Source organism: Vanellus vanellus (assembly GCF_965231255.1).
Source record: "Vanellus vanellus genome assembly, contig: HAP1_SCAFFOLD_45, whole genome shotgun sequence".
NCBI lineage: Eukaryota > Metazoa > Chordata > Aves > Charadriiformes > Charadriidae > Vanellus > Vanellus vanellus.
The window spans coordinates 1,863,846-1,885,818 of NW_028128545.1; the positions used below are offsets into that span (position 1 = coordinate 1,863,846).

The 21,973-nt window shown below is 52.1% G+C and overlaps 1 protein-coding gene across 1 annotated transcript; it reads right to left on the bottom strand.

The window, feature by feature from the left end:
• Positions 1-16,926: 16,926 nt before the first annotated feature.
• Positions 16,927-17,865, bottom strand: LOC309684269 (olfactory receptor 14A16-like; the record flags this gene model as incomplete). Its single annotated transcript, XM_082500201.1, has 1 exon — positions 16,927-17,865. One exon carries the CDS (start codon positions 17,863-17,865, stop codon positions 16,927-16,929), a length of 939 nt encoding a protein of 312 aa, XP_082356327.1.
• Positions 17,866-21,973: the final 4,108 nt, after the last annotated feature.

Consider the following 21,973-nt stretch of genomic DNA (forward strand, 5'->3'; position numbering starts at 1 on the left):
GGCTCCATCCTCCTTCAACCTACCCTTTAGATACTTGTACGCCATAATAAGGTCTCCCCTCAGCCTTCTTTTCTCCAGGCTAAAGAGTCCCAACGCTCTCAGCCCTTCCTCATAAGGCAGATGCTCCAAGCCCTTAATCATCTTAGTTGCCCTTTGCTGGACCTGCTCCAGCAGTTCCCTGTCCCTCTTTAACTGGGGAGCCCAGAACTGGACACAGCACTCCAGTTGTGGCCTCACCAGGGCAGCGTAGAGGGGGAGAATGACCTCCCTCGACCGACTGGCCACACTCCTCCCTATGCAGCCCAGGATTCCATTGGCCTTTTTTGCAACAAGGCAACATTGCTGGGCCATGGATAATTTACTGTCTATCACAACCCCCAGATCCTTCTCCTCCAAGCTACTTCCCAGCAGGTCCGCCCCTAACCTATACTGGTGCCTAGCATTCTTCCTCCCCAGGTGCAGGACCTGGCACTTTTGAATCATAGAATAGCATCACAGAGTTCTCCAGGTTTGAAGGGATCTTTAATATCATCAAGTCCGATTATGAACCTTACACTGCCAAAACCACTTCTAAACCATGTCCCTAAGCACAGCATCTACCCATTTTTTACATACCCCCAGGGATGCTGATTCCAGCACTGGTTGGGCAGCACACACTTTAATAGGAGAAGGAAAAGCTGTACGTGCAAGCCAAGTGAAAAGAGCGAGCAGAGCATGCCCCACTTCCCGGGCGTGGGCAGTTGTTTAGCCACTTGCTGGGGGGCAGAGCCTCAGCACGCATAACGCCGGCTTGGGAAGACAAACCCCACAACAACGAACAGCACCCCTGCCTCCTGCATTTGCCCGGTTTCCATTGCTAAGCACGACCCCCTTTGGTATGGAAGAGCCCTTTGGGCAGTGGATGTCAGCTGTCCCAGCTCTCTCCCATTTTCCTGACGCACTCCCCCCAAAGCCTACTGACTTGTGGGAGATGCTGGAGAGAGAAAGCCTTGGTGCTGCGCGAGCAGTGTTCAGTGACAGCCAGAAGCCTGGTGTGGTCCCAGCACCGGTTCAGCCACCAATGCAAAGCACAGCCCTCTATGGGGGCTGCTGCAAAGACAGTGAACTGCATCCCAGCCAGACCCGGTGCAGTGACGCCTGGTCAGAGGAGGTGTAAGGGTCTGGCCTGAGGGCAGGGACAGGGGAAAGGAGAAAACACAGTGAGGACAAAGAGCAAAAAGGGCATAAAGGGGAATTTCTAATGAGTTAAAGGGGAGGAAAAAACCTGCCACGCTACCGGATCAGTGCTGGCTCAGGAGAAATTGCTGATCGATGTCATCCAACTGTCAAGTTTTCCCTGCTCAGACCAGACCGTGGTGCTAGAGACCTCCAGAGGTCCAATCCAACCTGAACCCTGTAGGGGGAAGGGGCTGGGTGGTGGAGGCAGGGGTGGTGGCCACTGTGGTGGAAGCATTGCTGGCCTTTGTAGTCTGTGGTTGCCCCATCCTCAGGATCACACAGTGAAGGAGCTCATCCTCAAATGGAGGCTCTGCTCCATGGGCACCAGCAGTCAAACCATCACAGGCATAGCACAGAGAATTCCTCAGAAACACTGCTGGGCATTCCAAAAGCACAGCCTAATAAGGGTTGGAAGAGGCCTTGTGGTGGTGCAACCCCCCGCCTGCTTCCTGGGCTACTTGGTCCTTGGTGCGATTCCCCCTCCCTGGGCCACATACACACCTTGGGTAAGTCAGGCATGGATTGTGAAAGGCGGAGGACATCGATCACCTCCTGACAGCCTAGAACACCTGTACCTGAATCGTGGCCCAAAAGGCAGTGGACCAGAGCATTCAGGCACCCCTGACATCCCTAGCTCCTGCTTCCCCCGTCGCTTGGGATTGGTAATGACAATTAACCTCCCCCTGACAGCCTAGCACATCTGTATGTGTGCTGTGGCCCAAAGAGAGGGGGGTACCAGAACTTCAAAGTCTAGCAAGTTTTGAGCTTGCGTGACTGGTGGAAAGCACCAGAATATTTCATTGTGCAAATCGGGCAGAAACGGAAAAGTACCTGACAAAAGTCAATTATCTCAGACCCTATAAACAGCGACTCAAATCGAGACCCTTTCAGCTCTCCTGGATCGCTCCAGGCTGTGACGGGTATGTGCCCGCAGTTGGGACACCTCTCGGGGCGTTTAACGACCATCTGACGACAAAGCCAACTAAGGGCTAGGGTGAAGTCAAACTTCCTGAGTTATCACCTGTTGAGGAATGACAATGCATTATATTTACTCTAAACCCGAGAAGAGGGAAATTGTAACTATAGGATAGCCTCTTTCATCCACCTCTCTCGTTAGCTATACGTTTGAATGTAAATATTTGCCTTCACGAGTGGGAGTGTCTATACATTTCACTGGATGCAAATATTTCTGCCTCTGTGTGTGTGTGTTTTTCCTTTTGGGCATGTCCAGGAGCTCCTTGTTCATCCAGGCAGGCCTCCTGGCTTTTCTGCCTGCCACCTTCTTTGTAAGGATGCATTGCTCCTGGGCTTGGAGAAGGTGATCCTTGAATATTAACCAGCTTTCCTGGGTCTTTCTTCCCTCCAGTGCTTCCTTCCATGGCACTGTACCAAGCAGATTCTTCAAGAGGCCAAAGTCAGCTCTGCTAAAGTCCAGGGTGGTCAGCTTGCTGAGCACCTTCCTCGCTGCCTTGAGGATCTCCAACTCCACCATTTCATGGTCACTGCAGCCCAGGCTACCCTTGAGCTTGACACTGCCTATCAGCCCCTCCTTGTTGGTAAGGACAAGGTCCAGCATAGCTCCTCTCCTCGTTGGCTTCTCTACCAGTTGGAGAAGGAAGTTGTCATCAGTACAATTTAAGAACCTCCGGGAATGCCTTTGCGCTGCTGTGTTACCCTTCCAACAGATGTTGGGGTGATTGAAGTCACCCATGAGGACCAGGGCCTGCGAACACGATGCCCGCCACCCCTATCTGTCTATAGAGGGCCTCATCCGTTCAGTCTTCCTGCTCAGGTAGTCTGTAGCAGACCCCCACTATAAAGTCCCCTGCTCCTGATTGCCCTTTAATCCTTACCCATAGGCTCTCCGTCAGCTCTTGGTGTCTCAAGGCTGTCTGGGGTGTGTGTCACACTCTCGCTTGGAATGGGGATGGCTTTCCGTTAGAGGGCCATCGCTGCCCCTGCCCAATGCATGTAGCTGTGTGCCAGAGCCTCGGGCCCTCACCTAACTCCACAGGCCTGTGTTTGTCCTTCAAAGGAATAACTGCCCCAAACTGGATGAGGTAATGTGAGAATGGTCTTGACACAACCATCATTATGGCCACTGGAGATCTAGTAAACCTGGCTGAGGAAACTGAGACTGAGGGAACCTGAGCTCTCCCTGTGGTACCTGACTCCATTTCATCAGGGGAATTCCTGCACAGGCTGCCCAGAACATGACCATCAGAGACAGTTTCTGTCCTCCTAAAAGCGGGCATCTGATGGCATTTCTATTGGCCAAAGATTCCCCACCAGCCTCCAAGACGATGCCCCCAGATGCTGCCCTGTCTCTCAGCATTGCTGCACTGGAGATTGCAGCCAGCTCCAGGAATCTCGGACCACTCCTGGAACTTCAGGTCTCCCCAGGTCTGTGCACCTGATCACATTCATCCTGGCCCCCATCTCTGTTAATTAGCATGGGAGCTGAGCCAAGGAGCTCCCATGCAGGTGTCTATCATGTGCCCCCCTGGCCGGAGGCCAGAGGAATCCCACCTCCTGTGGCTCTTGTGCCACCATAAACCACCTTGATCCAACCCTTTCCCTTCCTTTGGTCCTTTCCTAGACAGCCAATGGCAAGTCTTGCACAGGCCCCAAATGCGCTTTCTGGCGTCCCATCATGAGTCTCTGCCCCCGAGGTAGAAACCCCCATCGTCAGGTGGTGAGGTCATCCTGGCAGGCTCTCCCATTGACCCACTTGGTGCATCATTCCCACAGACCTGTTTGATCTTCCTTTGAATTAATGTTTTTCCTGTTGGGTTTTTGAATTGTTCCTCTGAAAAGATGGCAATTCCTGTTCTAGAAATGGCCGTTCTTTCTTTTTTATGGCAGGGTGTGGGACAAGGTCAGCTTAAAATGCCTGCGTGGTGTAGGTAGGTATTTACAGCTTGTGGAGAAGGAGTTGGGAATATCAGAATCCAAGAATCATAGAGTGATTTGGGTTGGAAGGGAACTAAAAAATCACCTAGTCGTCCCCTCTCTCCCCCTCCCATGCCATATGGACAGAGACATCTTTCACTAGTTCAGGTTGCTCAAAACTTCTGTCACAGAATCACAGAATTATCAGAGTTGGAAGGGACCTCTAGAGATCATCTAGTCCAACTCTCCTGCTAAAGCAGGATTGAAGTGTCCTTGGACACTTCCAGGAATGTGGCATCCACAGCTTCTCCGGGAAACCTCTTCCAGTGTCTTGCCACCCTCACTGCAAACTCTTTCTTCCTTATGGCCAATGTAAATCTATCCTCTTTCAGTTGAAAGCCATTGCCCCTTCTCCTGCTCCTACAGGCCTTGATAAAAAGTCACAGTCCGTCTTTCTTGGTCTATGACCACTATGTTTTCATCTGCAAACCCCATGGAGAGTGCCCAGAGACCGCCCAAGATGGGGTTTGGAGGCCTCAAGCGCATGACCATAGAGGCTGAGGGCCGTGGGCTGACTGGTGTGGAGACTGAGGACAGGATAGGAGTAGCCTGAGAGTGCTTGCAGGGTGGTTTCAGAGCTGGTGGAGCTTTTCTTCCTGGTGCAAAACAGCATGAGGAAGAAATAATGTCACAAAGTCAGCTGGGGAGTTCCAGTCTGGACATGAGGAAGAAGAAATTTCCCTCCTAGGGCAGTGCCGTGGTGCAACACATCACCCAGAAGGAGTCTGGATGAGCCCAAGGCTTTGTGTTTCAAGGAAGAGCCATGGAGGACAGAGAGAGCAGTAAAGGAAGGTGACAGCAAGGTGGGGCAGCCGGGGGGATGGCTACAGCCTACGCACGGGTGAGGTGACACTGTAGGACAGCCTGTGGTGCAGATGACAGGGGGATGTGGCAAAGCTGGAAGAAGCCCCCTGACAGAGCCCACCTCTTCACGTCTCTGGTCATGGCTGCTGTCTCTGCCACTCATCCCCGTGGGACCCATTAAAACCACGAGAAACTTTGGAGTTTGCATCTGACTTGGAGTCCCTGAGAGGTTTCTTCAGCTTCCTCTCAGGTCTGAGGTTGATGGACTCAGCACCAAACCCACCAGAGGGGTCGTTAAAGTGCAGTGGGCTGGTGCTGTGCTGCTGAGCTGGGCCGGGCTCCTGGGACGGAGGGAGCTGCCGACAAGTGGTCTGAGCTGCAGAGAGACAGCTCTGCGCAGGAGCAGCTCCTCTGCACAACGCAGCAGGGCTGAGGGCAGTGCCAGGGGACCTCAGGGAGATGAGCAAGGCAGAGAGAGAGCTTCACGGTGGTCAGGACTGGGAGGAGGAGTGAGAGCTCACTGGAGGAGAAATCTTGGCAGTGCTGCACAGGGTGAGTCTGTGGGTGCAGGGCAATGCTGGTGGAGCTGCTGGAGGCACCTCCTAACACTGGAATAACCCACAGCTTGTGGGATCTGTAAGGGGGGACGGAGGGCTCTTGTTGGGAGATGTGAATATGTGTGAAGGTGGGTGTGCAGGCAGGGGTGGGCAGGGCTGTCCTTGCCAGCAGGGTCCCTGCACCCCGGGGGCTGTGTGCCGGGGCAGGGACTCTGCCGCCTGCCAGGGTCAGCTCTCCGCCTGCCCGGGGAGCTCCCACGGTGCTGTGGGGAGAAGCTGTGGGTGGAAGGAGTGCCCCCCAGCACAGTAACGTAGGGATGAGCAGGTCAGGGCATGGTGCTTCTGCTCTCAAGAGAGTGCAGCACAGGTCAGCTCTACCTCATGCCATTTTTCAGAGGACCTGTGGGGCAGCACACCGACTCAGCAGCATCTTCCCCTTTGCAGCCACATCAGGTTTGCTGTGAACTGGTCTTTAGCCCCCGCACACTCAGAGATGCCCCTGGGCAGCACCCCGTCCGTGGGAGGTGTTTGCAGGAAGAGGTGGGCGCACAGCAGTAGGACAGGGTTTGTGAGCACTGAGCGGGAGCTGAGCCGGGGACAGGGAGATGGCTGCCAGCAGCAGAGACACGGGCAGGGAGTGAGAGGGAGCTGCTGCCTGAAACACTGGCGAGGGGGATATGGGCACAGCTGTGCTGTCCCTGCAGCACAGGCACCTTCCCCTGGGCAGCTCCTGCCTGGTCTCCATTCCCAGCCTGGGCACAGCTCTGCCCTCCAGCCCACGGGGTCTCGGGCACGCACTGTCCCTGCAACAGCCAGAGCTCAGCAAAGGACGAACCCTGGATTGCCATCTGCTTTGCATGTCCCTCCTCCCTTGTCAGGAGCGTTGTGGCACTTCCCTGCCGTCCCCTCCTGCCTGAGCTGCCCTTGTTCTCACCGTTGGATAAACTGAGTCAGTGCAGGGGGTGGGGGCTGCGGGTGGCAGATTCGGCTCCCGTTCAGATGCCGACCCTTTGGGTCCTGCTCTGCAGTCATGTCTATGGCAGCAACGCGCCCAGGTCTCCTCCAGGCAACTTCAGGACATTAACTATTTCCCTGGGGAGTCCTGCGGGGCTGCAGGGTGCTCTCCAGAAGGGCACAGCTCTCCCATAATCTTTTTGTGCTCCCTCGGATCCACATGGAAAAGACATCTCAGTGCTCAGGCCATGGAAATGCTGCTGGGCAGCTGTACGTGGACAGCTGCAATGACCCCTCCTGGTCCCAGTCTGGGAGGGGAGAGATGAGAAAAGGCAATGAGTCTGTATATCTGCCCTTTGAACCTGGATTCCTCTCCTCTTCGCAGTGTCCTGATTCTTTTGATGGGAACACCCGAGAGGGATCCTCCTCCAGCTGCAAGCTGCCAGCACAGGGCAGCGGAGAAGAGGGCTGATGGGCAGAAGAGGTCTCCTCTCTCTGCACTAAGGGATGATCCCTTTGCATCTCAGCACCCACAAGACTTCACCTGGAGTGCATTAGAAATGTCAGGGATTTCAACCATCCCAAACCCCTCAGAAATGGGGCAGGTGCAACCAGAACAAAATAAAGAAAACAAAATCCCCTCTCCTCTGCTGTGCAGTTGGGCAAATTTCAGACAACAATGTATAAAAGCTCTTTGATATAACATGATTACATTTAATTGGAGATCGCTCTGCTTTCCTAATTCCCTCTTGCTGCAGAGTAAGGAGGACTTCTTGGGAGCCCATTGCAGTCCCGGCTCCCAGTGGCCTCCTCAGCCAGCAAAACCCGGAGCTCAAGTGAGGGAGCTGCAGAGAGGTGCTCCTGGACAGAGAGTCTGAATGTGGGGCTGCAAAGACATATGCAGTAAAGTTTGATGGAAGAAGTCTGGTCTGACTCAGTACTGCCTTTTCCTCCTTAACAGATAACCACAGTTAATAATAACAGCTAGGAAGCAAATGTCCAACAGCAGCTCCATCACACAGTTCCTCCTCCTGGCATTCACAGACACGCGTGAGCTGCAGCTCTTGACCTTCTGGCTCTTCCTGGGCATCTACCTGGCTGCCCTCCTGGGAAACGGCCTCATCATCATCGCCATCGCCTGCGACCACCGCCTCCACACACCCATGTACTTCTTCCTCCTCAACCTCTCCTTCATAGACCTGGGCTCCATCTCCACCACTCTCCCCAAAGCCATGGCCAATACCCTCTGGGACATCAGGGCCATCTCCTACCAGGGGTGTGCTGCTCAAGTCTTTCTGTTTGTCTTCTTTATTTCAGCAGAGGTTATTCTTATCTCTGTCATGTCCTATGACCGCTACGTTGCCATCTGCCAACCCCTGCACTACGGGACCCTCCTGGGACGCAGAGCTTGTGTCCGCATGGCAGCAGGTGTCTGGGGCAGTGGGTTTCTCTATTCTCTCCTGCACACGGCCAATACATTTTCACTGCCCCTCTGCCAGGGCAATGCCCTGGACCAGTTCTTCTGTGAAATCCCCCACATCCTCAAGCTCTCCTGCACAGATGCTTACCTGAGGGAAGTTGGGCTTCTTGTGGTTAGTGCGTGTTTAGTCTTTGGGTGTTTTGTTTTCATTGTGCTGTCCTATGTGCAGATCTTGAGGGCCGTGCTGAGTATCCCCTCGGAGCAGGGACGGCACAAAGCCTTTTCCACGTGCCTCCCTCACCTGGCCGTGGTCTCCCTCTTTGTCAGCACTGGCATATTTGCCTACCTGAAGCCCCCCTCCATCTCTTCCCCATTCCTGGATCTGATGGTTGCAGTGCTGTACTCGGTGGTGCCTCCAGCAGTGAACCCCCTCATCTACAGCATGAGGAACCAGGAGATCAAAGAAGCATTGAAGAAATGGATTCCATGGGTTCACCTTCAGCAGCAGTAAGCTGCCCGTGTCTCCTCACAGGGTGTTCGTAGCTCTTCTCAGGGCAGGATTAGGCTTTATTTGTTTTTCATCTGTGATGATCCTGTTCGTACAGGAATGTTTGTATTCACTCCACATCTCCAGAGGCATGACCCTACTGTGCCCAGTAATAGTGACGCCTTCTGGAAATGTGTCATCACAGTATCAGAACTGCCTTCCTGAGGAGCATCTATGTAATAAAAGAGCAGCGCTCTCTGTTGCAGTAAAATTGACATAAACTAGGAAAATGAAATGTAAAATATCATTGTAATTGAAGCAACCAAGGAAACCTGCTGCTGCTCGAGCCCTCTGTACTGACCCCAGCCCTATTTAATTATTTACCTCATATTGAAGTAGAGAAATAGTAACTAGACATGATTTATCTACGATTCAATTAAGGAACTAACCAGCAGACAATGGAGCATTGTTGATAAGCAGGGGATTCCTGTCAAGAGAGCCATGAACTGTGGGCCTGCTCAGCAAACCGAGAAAACCACTTGGAACTGCCAAGATGAGAGGAGCAGTAGGTAAAAGGTAATTCCGGCAGGGGGAGATCACGACCATCGACTCAGTGTCTGCATAACCAAATGATAACTCCTATTCAAAAGAGGACACTGGAAGAAGACGACAGAGTTTGTGCACTAATTTACATGGGAAGCAAAGAAACCTTGACCAATCCTTCAAGAGAATAACAATGAATATGTATTAATTGTTTGAATATGTAATAACCAATGCATAAAAGTGGAGATTTTTGAAAGCAAGGCGTGCTCCCGTTTCAGGCTGAGCACCCCATTTCTGCGCATTAATGGAATAAACTTGGAAATACCACTGCTCTGTGTGTTATTGGCTTGCTCACCGGGTAAGGAACCCAGATTTGGGATAACAGGAGGGTGCCATACGGAAGTGAAATAGGTCTAGTTTTGACTTTGAGGCAGCAGCAGAAGGAGGATGTGCAGTTCAGTGCTGGGACATGGAGCTAAATAGAGGATTCAAAGGAGTCTATGGGCTGAGACGTCTTTGGTGTCTGAGGAGCATTAGCAGAGCTTTGGAAGAAGCTGCACAGGTTATGGGGAACTCACAGCCATTGGCAAAAGCTCAGAAAATCATGGCTTTGATTTTGAGGAAATAGTTGGTGAAGACAGAGTCATCAGTAAACTTGTGAGAGCATGGGGCCAGAGTGGGGTGGGGAGCAGGGGTGGTGGCTTAAATCTGCAAAGAAACAGGCACAGGCATAGGGAAGTGTAGGACAGCCTGTGGGGAGGGGGGGCAGGTAGGTGGAAGGATGGCCCCTTTGTTGGGGCTGTGACCCCCCAGCAGAACTGAAATCCTGGGGAAAAGCTGTGAGTGGAAGGAGGCATCCCTGGAAGGCTAGAATCATAGACTCATGGAATGGTTAGAGAGAAGGGACCTTAACTATCATCTAGTTCAACTGCCCTGGGCAAGGAGACCTCCTACTAGACCAGGTTGATCACCGCCCCATACAACCTGGCCTTGAACCAGGGTTGGGGAAACCACAGCTTCTCTGGGCAACCTGTTCCAGTGCCTCACCACCCTCAGAATTAAGAATTTCTTCCTAACATCTAATCTAAATCTGTGCACTTTCAGTTTAAAATGATTACCCCTCGTCCTATCACGACACTCCCTCATAAACAGTCCCTCTGCACCTTTTCCATAGGCCCCGTTAGGTACTGACAGACTGCTATAAGGTCTCCCCGGAGCCTTCTCTTCTCCAGGCTGATGGACCAAAACTCTCTCAGCCTGTCCTCATAGCAGCGGTGCTCCAGCTCTCTGATCATCTTCGTGGACTCCTCTGGACCCTCTCCAACAGGTCCATGTCCTTCTTTTGTTGGCGTAGTTGACCTTCATGAGATTTGTGCAGGCCCACCTCTCCAGCCTGTCCAGGTCCCTCTGGATGGGTTACCTCCCGTCCAGCGTGTTGACTGCTCCACACAGCTTGATGTCATTGGCAAACTTACTGAGGGTGCACTCCATCCCAACATCCATGTCACCAACAAAGATGTTAAACAGCACCAGACCCAGTACGGACCTCTGAGGAATGCCAGTCATCACTGCTCGCCACTAGGACATGGAGCCCTTGACCGCAACTCTCATTTTCTTTCCAGTGGCTGCTGTGTTTCAGATTTGGTAGGAAAGGAATGTCAGTAATCCATACTGTTTTAGTTGTCGCCAGGTGTTGTTCATATTTTTCAAGGACTTTATTTTCAGCTTTCTGTAGAAGGTCAAAGGGGCCTGGAGAGAACAATGGAATGGGCAGTGAAATATTCCACACCACAGAGGTCATGCTCAGTATTTGGATGGGTTCAGCCAGGGGGCGGGTACACGCAAAGACTGCTCAGGCAGGTACCGATTCACTGAGTGGAGAGAGTGATGTGTATTGTCATTAGTAGCAGCAGGAGTAGTATTGTTGTTGCTCTTGTTGTTTTCCTTTTTCGTTACTGTTCTATTAAACTGTCTTTACCACAACACGAGTTTGGGGTGGTTTTGTTTGTTTGTTTTCTTTCCCTTTCCCCTCTTTTTCTCCCTCTTCTCCATTTGCTTCTGGGGGTAGGGGGAGAACTGCACCAGCGGCTGCATGGCCCTAGCTGCTGGCTGGGGTTAAACCACGACACCTGTGCTGAGGACTCCAGAGCTGGATGCAGCACTCCAGGTGGGGTCTCAAGAGAGCAGAGTAGAGGGGCAGAACCACCTCCCTTTCCCTGCTGGCCATGCTTCTTTTGAGGCAGCCCAGGACATGGCTGGATTTCTGGGCTGCGAGCGCACATTGTCAGCTCATGTCCAGCTTTTCATTGCCCCTTACCCCGGGTCCTCCTCAGCAGGGCTGCTCTCAATCCCTTCATCCCCCACCCTGTACTGATATCAGAGGCTGCCCCAGCCCATGTGCAGGACCCTGCACTTGGCCTTGTTGAACTTCATGAGGTTCAAACGGGCCTACTTCTCCATCTTGTCCAGGTCCTTCTGGATGGCATCCCGTCCCTCACGCTTGTCAAACGCACCACTCAGCTTGGTGGCTCCATCTTGGGTGATTTCTCACTTTGTGGGGCTCCATTCCGTACCTTCCCCAGACATACACGGCTCTTTGAGAGCCCAGGGGATCTCCAGGCGGCTCAGTTTCCCACTTGAGAATAAAGTTGTCGGTCATGGCTTGTACGTGACAGCCTTGGCTATGCCACTCAGTGACCAGCCATTGCTTCTACTATCACTACATGCTGACGAGTGAGTCCTAAATCCAATCCTCAAGCTCTAAAAGAACCCAAAAGCAACAGTCCTTTTGGGGATGCAAGCACTCAAGCCTTCTCCTGAGACCAGCTTTGGAAGAAAGGACCAGTGTTTGTCCATAGCACAAAGGAGATGCCATTTTGTTATAGAGAGGCTGTGAGAGTTTCAGTTCTGACCTAGTGTTAGACACTGTTATAGAGGCACTAGTGGAGAGATAATGGGCTAATGCCTCTTTAGAAGTGGAATCTTTCAAAGATGATGGAGAGCACCTTCTCAATAACATCTGCCAGGTCCCTCAACACTCCTGAGTGCATGCCATCAGGGCCCATGGATTTGTGGGTGTCAAGTTTGCCTAAATGATCTCTAACCCGATCCTCCTTGCCCAAGGGAAAGTCCTCCTTTTCACAGACTCTTTCTCGTCACTTCAGGGGCTGGGATTGCTGAGGGCCGGCCTTAGTAGTAAAGACTGAAGCAAAGAAGGCATTCAGTAACTCCGCCTTCTCTGCATCCTCTGTCACCAGGGCACCCACCTCATTCAGTAGCAGGCCCGCATTTTCCCTTGTCTTCCTTTTACTACTGATGTACTTGGAGAAGCCCTTCTTATTGTCCTTGACATCCCTTGCCACGTTTAATTCCAAGTGGACTTTACCCTTCCTCGTTGCATCCCTACATACTCTCGCAACGTTTATATACTCCTCCCAAGTGGCCAGTCCCTTTTTCCACATTCTGTAAACTTCCCTCTTGCACCTGAGATTTTCCAAAAGGTCCTTGCTTATCCATGCAGATTTCCTGCCTCCTCTGAATGATTTATTACTCATAGGGATGCACCGATCTTGAGCTTGGAGGAAGTGGAGCTTTTCTATTAACCAGCTCTCCTGCACCCCCCTTCCTTCTACAGCCTTTGCCCATGGGATTCCTCCAAGTATGTCTTTGAAGAGGCCAAAGCTCTCCTGAAGTCCGGGTTTGTAATTCTACTTTTTGCTCTGCTTCTTCCACGCAGGATCTGGAACTCCACCATCTCACGGTCACTGCAGCCAAGGCTCCCCCCAGCCTTCCCATCCCCAACTAGTCCTCCTTTATTTGTCAGTAACATGTCCAGCAGGGCACCTCTCCTCCTTGGTTTCCCCACCAACTGTGTCAAAACGTTCTCATCACTGCTCTGCAGAAACCTCTGGGACTGTGTGTGCCTGGCTGTGTTGTTTCTCCAGCAAATATCGGGGTGGCTGAGGTCCCCCATGAGAACCAGGGCCTGTGATTGTGAGGCTATTTCCAGCTCTCTGTAGAAGGCCTCATCACCTTCCTCTTCCTGATCTGGTGGTCTGTAGTAAACACCCACAGCAGTGTCTCCCAGATTAGCCTGTCCCTTAATTCTTAACAATAAGCTCTCAACACATACTTCATCGACCCTCAGGCAGAGCTCAATACATTCCAGTTGCTCTGTCCCGTAGAAAGCAACTCCACCACCTCACCCTGCTGGCCTGTCTTTCCGCAAAAGTACACAGCCATCTGTGACAGCATTCCAGTCATGAGAGCTATTCCATGCAGGTTTCCCTGGAGGAGAGCAAGAGGATCCATCACAGTCATACACACCCTGGAGGTGGTTGGCTTTCTGGATATCACCTTGGGAGTCCACTAAGGAATATTTGTCACTGCTCTGGTTGGCCGTGGTTATTGCCCAGCTGGATGTGGCAGTTTCACGCCCACCTCACCAAGCTGGCCAGCCTGCTGCCAAAGATTCCCTTGCCTCTTCTAGAAGGGTGGATCCCATCCCTCTCTAAAAGGCCATATTCATATTTTATTGTCATAAAAGCAAAAACCCTCACGATGGCACCAGCCACGTAGCCTGGAGTTCATGTGCATTATCTGTCTGTTTCTGGCTGCTCCCTCTCTAACTGTTAAAATGGAGGAAAAGACTGGTGGGTGGCAGAGATGCCCAGCCAGACGCCTGGTCCTGAATTATCAGCATCCAGCCTGGAGAAGAGAAGGCTCTTGGGAGACCTTATAGCAGCCTTCCAGTATCTGAAGGGAGCCTACAGGAGAGCTGGAGAGGGACTTTTTACAATGGCATGTAGGGGTAGGACGAGGGGAAAGGCTTTAAACTGGAAAAGGGGAGATTTAGAATAGATATTAAGAAAAAAAATTCACTGTGAGGGTGGTGAGCCCCTGGCCCAGGTTGCCTCAAGAAGCTGTGGTTACCCCACCCCTGGAGGTGTTCAAGACCAGGCTGGATGGGCCTTGGAGAACCTGGTCTAGTGGAAGGTGTCCCTGCCCAGGGCAGGGGGGATTGGAAGTAGGGGATCATTAATTTCCTTTCCAATCTAAACTATTCTGTGAGTCTATGATTCTACCATTCTACTCACACCGCTCAATCTGCACGGTCTATTTGATGCCGTGCAATTCCTATACTCTCTTTAAAGGGGCAAACACTCACAGAAATTTTGCTGCTCCAACCAGATAAAGCATTTTCACTGTTTTCTGTAAGCTCCATTTCCAGATTTACTGCCCTTCAGAGTTCCGTTGGTTCGGAGCGTCCAGCGAGCCAGACCAAAAAGCTGCATGGTGGGTCATTGCAGTCGCCACCATCACCCACGAACCTTCCACTTTGACTGCAGGGTTTGTCCCTCAGTTTACAGACCACGCAATGAAGTTGGGATGAGGCTGTTCCTTCACACGGCTTCCCAGACAAAACGCTATTGCAGTCCAGCCAAGGGTGTGTCGGGGACAATTCCTCGAGGCAGCAGACCAAATATTAAATGAACATGAGTTATTTGTTGATGGAATTCTGTGTGCAGGAGCAAGGACTGCCTTGAGTCCAACAGTGCAGTTCCCTTATTTTTACTGTGGTTTGGACCACGCTGGCCACTGCAGCAAATGACAGACGCTCTCCCTCACCTCTCTCTCTAAGGGGAGGAGGGAGAGAGAGAGAGACTTATGGATTCAGAAGGAACTCAACTACTTTAATGAAATATTAATAATAGTATTTTAAAAAAAATAAATATATACTAAACTGGATGAAGCTCCCAGAATGATGATGATCACATCACCAGCAGGCATGGGGAAATTCCCAGACTCAACTCAGTGATGGATGGGAAGTGGATTCAGGATGTACAGATCGGGATCAAAGGCAGACAAACAGCCAGAGTCTTCCTGGGACACCAACCATTGAAGAAAGAGAGCTGAGCCTTTGATCCCTCAGCTTTTATATTGGGCATGAGGCAGATGGGATGGATTACCCTGATGGTCAGTTTGAGGACACCTCTCCTTTCTGCTCCTCTCCGCAGGTGCAACCGCTCTATGCTCTTCTGCTTCTGACCCTCCAATGGGGCAAAGACAAAAGTCTTGGATCTGCTGGCAGATGGTGAAGGAAGCAAGGAAGAAAGAGTGCAAAAGAGAGAGGCCTGGTCTGTGCCAGTTTCTTGGACACCCGAGAGAACCTGCCCCAGGAAAATTGTCCCAACAGTCCCACACACTGGCCATTGCTGTCTGTGACCATACACCTCACCTCTGGGTCTTCCTTTTTTTTCCCTTTTTGAAAACAGGGGTTATGTTTCCCCCTTTCCAGTCAGCAGGAACCTCACCAGACTGCCACGACTTCTCAAAGTCACACTCAAAGAGTAGTGGTCAAGAGCTCCATGTCCAAGTGGAGACCAGTTACGAGTGGTGTTCCTCAGGGGCTGGTACTGGGACCAGTGCTGTTCAACATCTTTGTTGATCAAGGTTCTGCTTGGAAATACATACAGAATACGGAGGGATGTAACTTGTAGGGTCCTGCAGGGGTCTATACCACAACCTGCACTGGTTAATGTGTTTTTAATGACTCAGAGGAGTCAAGAGTGCTTATTCATAAGATTTGTAGAAGACATTACATCAAGGAGAGGATCATCTTCTTCTCCTGGTATCATTTTGAGGAGGGGGAGCAAGTGAGCAGCTGGTTGGCTGGCTGGCTGCTGGTCAAAGATAACCCTCCACAGAACGGCATCAGCTCTGCTGTGCCCAGTATGGGGCTCCCCAGCACAAGACAGACTCTGGCAGACTGAAGCGAGTCCTGCAGAGGCCGGAAGGATGGTTGTGGCCTGGAGCACATTATGGACAAGGAGACCCTGGGAGAGCTGGGACTACGTTCGTATTGTAGATGATGCTCAATCCCGACAGCATATGCCCTCTTTTCTGCCCCCACTGGCAAAACTCTGCAGAAGAGCACGAGCACCCTGGGCTTCCGCAGGCAGCTCCCGTATCTCGTATCCCATATTATAGCAGCTTTCCAGTATCTGAAGGGGGCCTACAAGAAAGCTGGAGAGGGAATTTTTGCAAGGGCATGTGGGGATAGGATGAGGTGTATTGGCTTCAAACTAGAAAACGGGAGACAGTGTAGCTATTAGGAAGAAATTTTTCACTCTGAGGGCGGTGAGGCACAGGAAAGTTGTGGATGCCCCATCCTTGAAGTGTTCAAGACCAGGCTGGATGAGGCTTTGAGAAACCTGGTCTACTGGGAGGTCTCCCTGCCCATGGCAGAGGGTTGCAGCTAGATGATCTTAAATGTCCCTTCACACCAAAACCATTCTATGATTCTATGATCTCACCAGTGTCCCTTCCTTCTTCCTGCTGTTTGTCCACTGACTCCCATGGAACTTGTTTGTGGGTATCCCGATTGAGTTCTTTACTTTTGAGGGACTTCACCTTCGAGGGTGTATCACCTTCTGAGTCTCCATTCACTCCCAGCTCAGGAAACGTGGCCACTGCCCATCCTCTCCTGACCTCTCCAAATTCATTTCCAGAGAGACCTCTACATGCCATCAGTCCTGTCATACAGGATGCGGCCAGAGGTATTTGGGAGCTCATGCAGCACCTTCTGCCATTGGACACCAAGCAGAGAGCCTGTAAAAACAGAACTCTTGATACAATAGAACCCAAGGGTACCGTGTGCTTAACCACAAACACAGGAAGAAACCAAAGAGAGCAGACACTTTAAAAGAGAAATTTGTGCAACATTTTTTTGGCCGTGACTCGTAAGTCTGGAGGAAGAGTCCAGGCTTCAGGCACTGCACCCAGGAGATGCCCTTTTATTGAAGACCTGCTATTGGACATTGCTCGTCTAATTCAGTAATGTGAAAGTGTCAGACACAACATGATCAAGCCTGAGGAGAAGTAGTATAAGCCTAGAATATGATCTATAAGAAAGATTATCAGAAGGGAAAAAGAAATGGGCACCCAGCCAAAGATAAACTCAGAAAAAAGTGCAGAGAAAGGGAGAGAGGTTAGGGTTGGTGAAACAATGTCCATTGAGCCAGTTTCCATAGGGCATGCTTGAGCTCCTGGTTCCTCATGCTGTAGATGAGGGGATTTACTGATGGAGGCACCACAGAGTACAAAATGGACACAAACAGGTTCAGGGATGGAGAGGAGATGGTTCGGGGCGTCAGGTAGGAAACCATTCCAGTGCTGAGAAAAAGGGAGACCACGGCCAGGTGAGGGAGGCACGTGGTAAAGGCTTTGTGCCGTCCCTGCTGTGAAGGGATCCTCAGCACCACCCTGAAGATCTGCACATAGGAAAAGAGAATGAAAGCAAAACACCCGAATCCTAGTAAGGCACTAACTACAAGGAGCCCAGCTTCCCTGAGGTAATCTGAATGTGAGCAGGAGAGCTTGAGGATGTGGGGGATTTCACAGAAGAACTGGCCCAGGGCATTGCCCCGGCAGAGGGGCAGTGAAAATGTATTGGCCGTGTGCAGGAGAGAATAGAGAAACCCACTGCCCCAGGCAGCTGCTGCCATGCAGACACAAGCTCTGCTGCCCAGGAGGGTCCCGTAGTGCAGGGGATGGCAGATGGCAACATAGCGGTCATAGGCCATGACGGTGAGAAGGTAAAACTCTGCTGAAATGAAAAAGAAAAAGACAAAGACCTGTGCAACACACCCCTGGTAGGAAATATCCCTGGTGATCCAGAGGGTATTGGCCATGGCTTTGGGGAGAGTGGTGGAGATGGAGCCCAGGTCAAGAACAGATAGGTTGAGGAGGAAGAGGCACATGGGGGTGTGGAGGCGGTGGTCGCAGGCGATGGCGGTGATGATGAGGCCATTTCCCAGGAGGGAAGCCAGGTAGATGCCCAGGAAGAGCCAGAAGGTCAAGAGCTGCAGCTCCCGTGTGTCTGCGAATGCCAGGAGGAGGAAGTGGGTGATGGAGCTGCTGTTGGACATTTGCTGCCTCTGAGCATTGGGCACTGTCCAAGAAAGAAAAGGCAGTTCAAAGATAGTGAAGACTATTATAAGAAAAAAACCTGCTCCGTGTCTCTCTGAAGCATCAGAGACTGCCTTTCCCTCTTAAAGACGACCTGTGGCACATCCCTCTTGTGAGCTCTGCTTTGTGGTGGCTGAGGGTGCCCCAGGGAGCAGAGAACTCTGCTGTGAGCTCTGGAGGGGTCAGTTATACCCTACAGAAATAGGAAATAAGAACATGGTGTTATCTCAGATAAAATCCACTCATAATGTCAAAGAGCTTTTCAGCATTGTTGCTCCCAGTTCACCTGACTGCAGAGCAGAGCTGTGGGGATCTTGGTTTGTTTGTACTGTTCTTGTTTCCCCCATGCACCTGAGGAGTGTTTTTAAGGCAGAAATTGTTGGACTTTCTGCCGCACTCCGTGTGAAGCCTTGTGGGTCCTGAGAGGCCGAGGGGCTGTCCCTCAGTGTGGGGTGAGGGCAGTTGGTCTGTCCAGCAGCCCTGCTCTCAGCTGCCCTGTGCTGGCACCTCTTGGAGCTGGATGATGATGGACTCAGCTGTTCCCCTGAGAAGGAACTGGCCACTGCTGGGACCAGAGGAATGCAGTTTCCCTGTGCCGCTCTCCACAGCCCTCAGCCCGCCTCATCGTACCTGAGGAGGATCTCAGCCCTCCCCTCCCAGACAGGGACACAGAGGACTCCCTGCAGCTGCCTGCGCCAAGACGCCCGGCAGCATTGCCATGACCTGAGCACTGAGGGGTGTCCTCCGTGGGGCTGCTGGATAACACAGAGATGCCACGGGAACGCTGTGCCCGTCTGGAGAGCAGCCTGCAGCCTAGCACGAGCCCCTCCGAGAAGGAGTTGAATGTCCTAATGGGTGGGGTGTCTGGAAGGGAGAATTGGGTCATTTGTTTTGCCCTGAGCCACTGATTATGAGGGGACTGTATGGACTTATCATCACGGCAGGAGCCAGAGGGTTGGTCTGTTAACTGCAGCTTAGCCCCAGCCCTCATCCCAGCAAGTCAAGTGCTGACAAGAAGGGGAGCAGACAGAGGAGGGGAAAACTGGAGAAATGCCCCAGTGCTGCTGATGAGGGCGTCAGAAAGGGACAGGCGGTCGGGGATTGGGTCATTTCCCCTCTGCAAGGGTGAGGCCGCTGGGCAGGTGCCCCATGGCCGTCAGGGCAGAGGCTGGGCTGGGTAGGAGAGGAGAGCAGGGGGTGGCTCCAGGGAAGGCGTCTGCCCTGCAGGGGATGGTGGGAGGTGCTGGGATCCCCCCTGCCCGGGCATTTCTGGCAGCAGTTCCCTCTCTCCCTGCCAATGTCTCTGCTGCCTGGAGCTGTCCCTGTCGGGACCAGTTTCTCTGTCCCGATGTCTCCTCACTGTCATTACTCATAGACCCCATCCCACACTGTCCAGCTCTGCCCTGCAGACCCCTCCTGGCAGCAGGGCACTGCCCAGGGGCATCTCTGGGTCTGCGGGGGATCAGGAGAGGCTCAGACAAGTGCTAACGAGAAAAGCGGTCTCTGTGCCAGCTCTGGAGTGGAGAAATCCATTCCCACCTCCCACTGCCCACCCAGCCAGCCAAGAGGGGGCATTTCCAAGCACAGACACCTTCCTTTTCAGCTGAAAGGTGCCCTGATGTCATGCTTGAGAAGGACCCTCTGCAAATGACCTTGGGGTGATCTGGAGCTGTGAGCAGCCCTGACCCTCAAAGCACCATCTTCAAAGCAGAAGGAACCTGCCCTGCCCTGCCCTGCCTTGCCGGGGGTCACTCCTTCTACCCAAAGATATTTCTCACAGCATGGTGAGGAGCTCCCCAGACAGGCTGAGAGCTGATCCTGGCAGGCGGCAGAGTCCCTGCCCCCCCCCACAGTCCCCGGGTTACAGGGACCCTGCTGGCAAGGACAGCCCTGCCCACTCCTGCCTGTACACCCACCTTCACACCCCTCCAGACATTGCTGGGAGAAGGCAATCCTACTGCCCTGTCCCTCTGATGGTGCAGCAAGGGATCCCTGGTCTGGAGCATGTCTCCTCTACACTGGAGAGAGATCCCATAGGCTGTGGGCTATACCATCTTTCCGAGATCCTTCCAGGAACCACAGTTGCATTGCCCTGCACCCAGAGACTTACCCTGGTAAGGGCTGTGCAGATTTCTCCTCCAGTGAGTTGTCAGCTGTCCTCCTACTCCAGAGTGCATTTGCGCTCTCTCTGCCTCCCTTGTCTCCCCTCGGTGCCTTCAGGACCAAGCAGCAGCCCTGCTGCGCTGTGCAGAGGAGCTGCTCCTGGGCAGAGCTGTCTCTCTGCAGTGCTGCCCGCTTGCCAGGAGCTCCCTCCTTCCTGGGAGCCCGGCCCAGCTCAGCAGCAGGGGACCTGCCCAAGGAGGCACTTTCTTCTCTCCCTCCAGGCTCCCACAGGCATCCCTGGGGCTCCAGGGGACCTGCTGAAGTAATCACGGATGTTCCCTCCCTCAGCTGGAGGAGACTTATCTCCTGCGGCATTCCTTTTATTGGAAAAAGAGTTGGATGTGAGAATCGCCTCTCCTAGTATTGGACAGGACACCAGGGGGCTGTAAGAGAAGGATGTAAGATTTCCAAGCCGGGGAAGGGGGGGGGGGTGCGATTCCATTGTGTGAATTGGTGCATTTCATCCTGGGTCTGTAGTCCCAGGGCCAGAAAGACATTCAGTTGTTGTTTGTCAATGTACCGTATCTGCTCTGAAGAAAAGCATTTGCATAGGTGAGCTCTCAGACACTTGGTACAAGGATTCCTCGAGGCATGTCACAGCTTTTCTGGTGCCACAGCTGGTCTTCAAGGACAGCATCCTCCAAGCACAGCAAGGATTGAAACGCAGTCTAAACTCAAAAGGCAATTCAAGGGCACCACTAGGAGTGTTTACTACAGCAGGAACAGGTAAAGAAGCAACAAAGCTACTGTGTGGCCACTGCTGAGTTTCACAAGAGCAGGTGTAGGGAGAGCTGAGATTGTCCATGGCCTCTTTGCCTCAGTCTTCCCCAGCAAGGTCTTGCAGGCCTCTGTGGTTTGAGGGAAGATCCTGGAGGAGAACACCCAGGGATGGATGGGGATCAGCCCGGTAGGCAGTTCAACACCACACAGCCATGCACTCACTTCCACCAAGTGGGACGATGAAAGAGGAAAGAAAAGGTACAAGCAGGAAACTCATAACTCAGAATAAAATTAGATTAATAAGCAAAGAAGAAGTGGAAGAACAAAAAAGTGAGAAAAGAAAACAAAACAAGCAATGCAAAGGCAACTACTCACAACCTCCCAAAGGTAGAGCGCAGCAAAAGATGGCTGAGCTTCCCCAAAACTTCTCCTCTCTGCTTTAGTGCTGAGTATGACGTTATATGGCAGGGAATATCGCTTTGGTTAGTTGGGGTCATCTGCCTGGTTGTGTCCCCTCCCAACCTCTTGTGCACCCCTAGTCTATTCACTGTGGGGGGAGCAGAGTGAGGAACAGAGAAGGCCGTGGTGCTGTGCAGACACTGCTCAGCAACAGCCAAAACATGGGTTTGTTATCAGCATTGTTTTGGTCACAAATCTGAAAAAGAGCACCAGGAACTTTTTATGAAGAAAACTAACTCCATCCCAGCCAGACCCATTGCATCATACATGATCCGTGCAAGGAAAAGCTTTGTGGAGTCCATGTCCTCAGGTCGGGGTCACAGTCAGGTGGGAGGCACTGAGTCCACTTGGTTTCACACATATCCCATGTCAACCTTTTAATCTGACCTATATTCCCCCACACTTCCGTGAGAAGAACTTGCAGGCAAGCAGGGCTTCGTCATGCATAACAGTTATGTGGGAAGACACATGCCATGACTCTGAACCTGCCCCACTTCCCCCTCCTTTCTCTTGGCTTCTACGGTTGAGCATGATGTCAAAGAGTACAGAGTATCCGTTTGGTCAGTCTGGGTCAGCTGTCCTGGCTGTGTTCCCTCTCATCATCCTGAGAATCCCCAGCCTAATCGCTGGTGGGGCAGAGTGAGGAAAAATACCTCAAAAATCAACAAACAAACAAACAAAAAAACAACCCAAAACAACCCCAACCTCAACACTGTGCAAGCACTG